Genomic DNA, 3,254 nt, shown 5'->3' with positions numbered 1-3,254 from the left:
CTCCCCTTTTCCATGTTGCACTACTTCTCCATCCCAGTAACTCCAGATGTACCTCAAATCTAAGATCAGTGACTTAGTGAGTTTTAGACACTCTAAAATACCATGAGCCACACACAGTTTTCCTTGTCCTGTTTTTACTGGAAAGCAACACTGGAGATGGAAGTGCAGTGCTGGGGTCAGGTAAGAATCCTACACCAAGGGAAGGTGCCCCGACAGTGTTTGACCCTCAGCAAGGACAATGCCCAGCAGCAAGCGAGGGGATTGCTCTGCCAGCCTGCAAGAGTCAGGGCTCTGCATCTGGGCTCAACCCTGCAAAGATCCCGTGTTCGGACAGATGAAGGGGCTGTTCCCGGGGCACGCGGGGCTCGGCCGTGGGGCTCGTGGGGCGAGCGTGGAACGGACACGGGGACGAACGGCCCCGGGGCTTCAGTTGCAGCAGCAGCGGCGGTGGCAGCAGCAACGGCAGCAGCAAAAGCAGAGAAGCCTCAACACTCTTCTTCTTTCTCCTTCTCTCCCTTCCCTCGGGGCCCATTTCCCGGCGTCCCTCTCCTCTCCCCACCTCCTTCTCTCTCCTTGCCGGGCCGGGCCATGCCCTGGGCCCGCCGCCGGCCCAGAGCGGGGCTGCCCAATCCCCGTCCCCGGGCGTCCCGCCGTGGTCTCGCCTCCGCCCGGCTCTGGCCGTACTGGCGGTGGCGCTGCTGGGCGGGCATCAGTGCCTGGGGCTGGGGCGGCATCGCCGCCCTTTGTCTCCGCCTAGCCCGAGCCCGGCCCCGGACCCAACGCCGGGCCCGACGCAGGGTCCATCCCCGACCCCAGCCCCGGCTCCTCCCAGGGCCCGCGGAGGACACATGCGGCGCGGCCGCTCCCGCCGCCTCCGCTGCGGCTTCCCCGGCCCGAGCTCCGCCGCTCGGCAGCGCGGCCGCCGGCCCCGAGCCTCCCGTGTCGCGTTCCCAAGAGCGAACGCCCGGGGATGGCCGGCCCGGGGCGGGTGAGGGGCGCTCGGGGGCCCTTGCTGGCCCCGGGCCGAGCGCTGACAGCCGCGTCCCGCCCGCAGAGAAGGCGCAGGAGGCCCTGCAGGAGCGGTACCGGCTGGGTTCGCTGCTGGGGCGCGGCGGCTTCGGCAGCGTCTTCGCGGCCACGCGGCTCTCGGACGGCGCCCCGGTGAGCGGCGGGGCCGGCGGCGGGCGCAGGAGGAGGGGGCGGAGGAGGAGGAGGATGGGGCTGTGCCTGGGCAGGGCGGGCGGCGAGCTCAGCCCGCTCTTCCCCTTGGCTTGCAGGTGGCCATCAAAAGGGTGCCACGGAACCGCGTCCGGCACTGGGGCGAGCTGGTGAGTGAGCGGGGCCAGCGGCAGAAGCCGGGGCTGCCGGGCGGGGATGAGCCGAGGTCCGGCAGGGTGGAAGCCGCCAGGACGGCTCGAGGGGGAGCGGGCGTGGGGCCAGCGCAGGGCGCAGAGCATCCCGGACTGGGTGAGGGCTTCCCCAGGCCTGGCACGGCATCGGCCCCCACTGAGGGCATTGTGCTCCTCCTGCAGCCCGACGGCACCAGCGCACCGCTGGAGATCGTGCTTCTGGACAAGGTGTCCACCGGCTTCCCCGGCGTGGTGCAGCTGCTGGAGTGGCTCGAGCTCCCCAACAACATCGTGATGGTGCTGGAGCGGCCAGAGCGGTGTCAGGACCTGCGGCATTTCATTCGGGCACGGCGGTTCCTGTCCGAGGAGGTGGCGCGGGAGCTGTTCCGCCAGGTGCTGGAGGCCGTGCGGCACTGCACCAGCTGCGGGGTCCTGCACCGCGACATCAAACCAGCGAACATCCTGGTTGACCTGGCCACCGGGCAGGCCAAACTGATTGACTTTGGCTGTGGCACCTACCTGCAAGACACAGCCTACATGCACTTTGCAGGTGAGCCTCCACAGGGGTGTGCTCCTTGTGCTGGCATCTCATGGCCCAGCATCTCCCAGGCCAAGCTGGCTGTGGCAGCGGGGATTCTCCCTTTTGCTGCCAGTCAGGGGACGGAGTGTTCAGCTGAGTTGCTTTAGAGGGGGGCTGGGTGGGGAGCCATCTTCCAGCCCTGCTGGCAGCCTTTGCCAGCCGCTCTGCCCAGGACGGGGGCTGGGCTGGGGCAGCCAGCCTGACAAAACCCCCGTGGGTGGGGGTAGCAGAGAGGGGTGGCCAGAACCTGTGCCCCAGCCAGTTTGTTGTGCAGGCGAGAGGAAGGGCTTGGACTGCTCCACTTGCCCTGTTTGCGTTGGCTTCATAATATTTTAGGGGCAATGCAGGCAGGGAGGATAAGGGAATGTTTTTTCCCCAGCACGGAGGGGTTTTCCCTTTGCATGTCATGGTCAGGCCTAGCCAGGGCTGCCTTCTTCCAACACCAGTGGCTTCTTTTGCAACCCTGAGTTTGTGCACAAGGCCCAGGTGCTGGCGAGAGGGCAGTGGTCACCCTGTGTGCCACTGATGCAGCCCCTGCACGCCCAGGGATGCTGGGGCCAGGCTGTGGGAGCAGCAGCATCCCCCTGCTGAACTCCATCTGTATTCCATAGGAACACCATCATACAGCCCCCCGGAATGGAACCACTATGGCTGGTACCACGGCGAGGCAGCAACGATCTGGTCCCTGGGCATCCTGCTGCACCAGATGGTCTGCGGGGAGCACCCTTTCAGGACGGGCTGGAACATCTGCTGGGGCCAGCTCTCACTGCCACAAGGGCTCTCTCAAGGTGGATCCTCTTCTCTGGGCACGGGGGGAATACCAGTGCTGGGAGCCAGCAGCGGGCTCGTGAGCATCCCGCTCTGGCAGCTGCTGAGGAGGTGGCACATGTCCTGCTCTCCTCCAGAACAGGGAATTGATGGGAAAGTTGAGGCCCAGCTCTGAGCGCATCCAGAATGGCCTGGGCATGGGAATAGTGGGGCAAAGCAGACAGGAGCCTTCTCTAGCTGAGAAGTTTCTGCTTTCTCTCCCCAGAGTGCAAAGATGTGATCAGGTGGTGTTTATCCGTGCACTTCTTGGACAGACCCACATTAGAAGACCTGTTCTGTGATCCTTGGGTGTAGGATATTCCTCTGCCATAGAAGAAGGGAGAGAGTCCCAGGCACACTTTGATCCAGGGCCCTGGTAAGTTCCAGCTCCACACACACCTTGGCAATCAGAAGCAAAGGAGCCCAGACCTTTTTGTGCTGCCTGTGTCACTGCCCAGGGGTCATGGGATGGGAACACGCAGCCCTTGTGCTGGAGCTGAGCTGCTCTGCCCAGCACT

The 3,254-nt window shown here is 65.0% G+C and overlaps 1 protein-coding gene across 1 annotated transcript; it reads left to right on the top strand.

Annotated features, from left to right (window-relative positions):
* Positions 1-588: 588 nt before the first annotated feature.
* LOC132334733 (serine/threonine-protein kinase pim-1-like) lies at positions 589-3,051 on the top strand. The gene is made up of 5 exons (XM_059860837.1): positions 589-1,161; positions 1,278-1,328; positions 1,533-1,899; positions 2,541-2,717; positions 2,963-3,051. The coding sequence occupies exons 1-5, from the start codon at positions 589-591 to the stop codon at positions 3,049-3,051; spliced, it is 1,257 nt and encodes a 418-aa protein (XP_059716820.1).
* The last annotated feature ends 203 nt before the right edge of the window (positions 3,052-3,254 follow it).

The sequence above is a fragment of the Haemorhous mexicanus genome, chromosome 16 (genome assembly GCF_027477595.1).
Source record: "Haemorhous mexicanus isolate bHaeMex1 chromosome 16, bHaeMex1.pri, whole genome shotgun sequence".
Lineage (NCBI taxonomy): Eukaryota > Metazoa > Chordata > Aves > Passeriformes > Fringillidae > Haemorhous > Haemorhous mexicanus.
Note: the sequence above shows the minus strand (reverse complement) of the source record. Positions and strands in the feature narration are given on the sequence as shown.

Coding starts and splice junctions, on each gene's coding strand:
- LOC132334733 (XM_059860837.1), top strand. CDS start 589: ATGCCCTGGGCCCGCCGCCGGCCCAGAGCGGGGCTGCCCAATCCCCGT. Junction 1,162..1,277: donor GGCTCTCGGACGGCGCCCCG/GTGAGCGGCGGG, acceptor CTTGGCTTGCAG/GTGGCCATCAAAAGGGTGCC. Junction 2,718..2,962: donor GCCACAAGGGCTCTCTCAAG/GTGGATCCTCTT, acceptor TTCTCTCCCCAG/AGTGCAAAGATGTGATCAGG.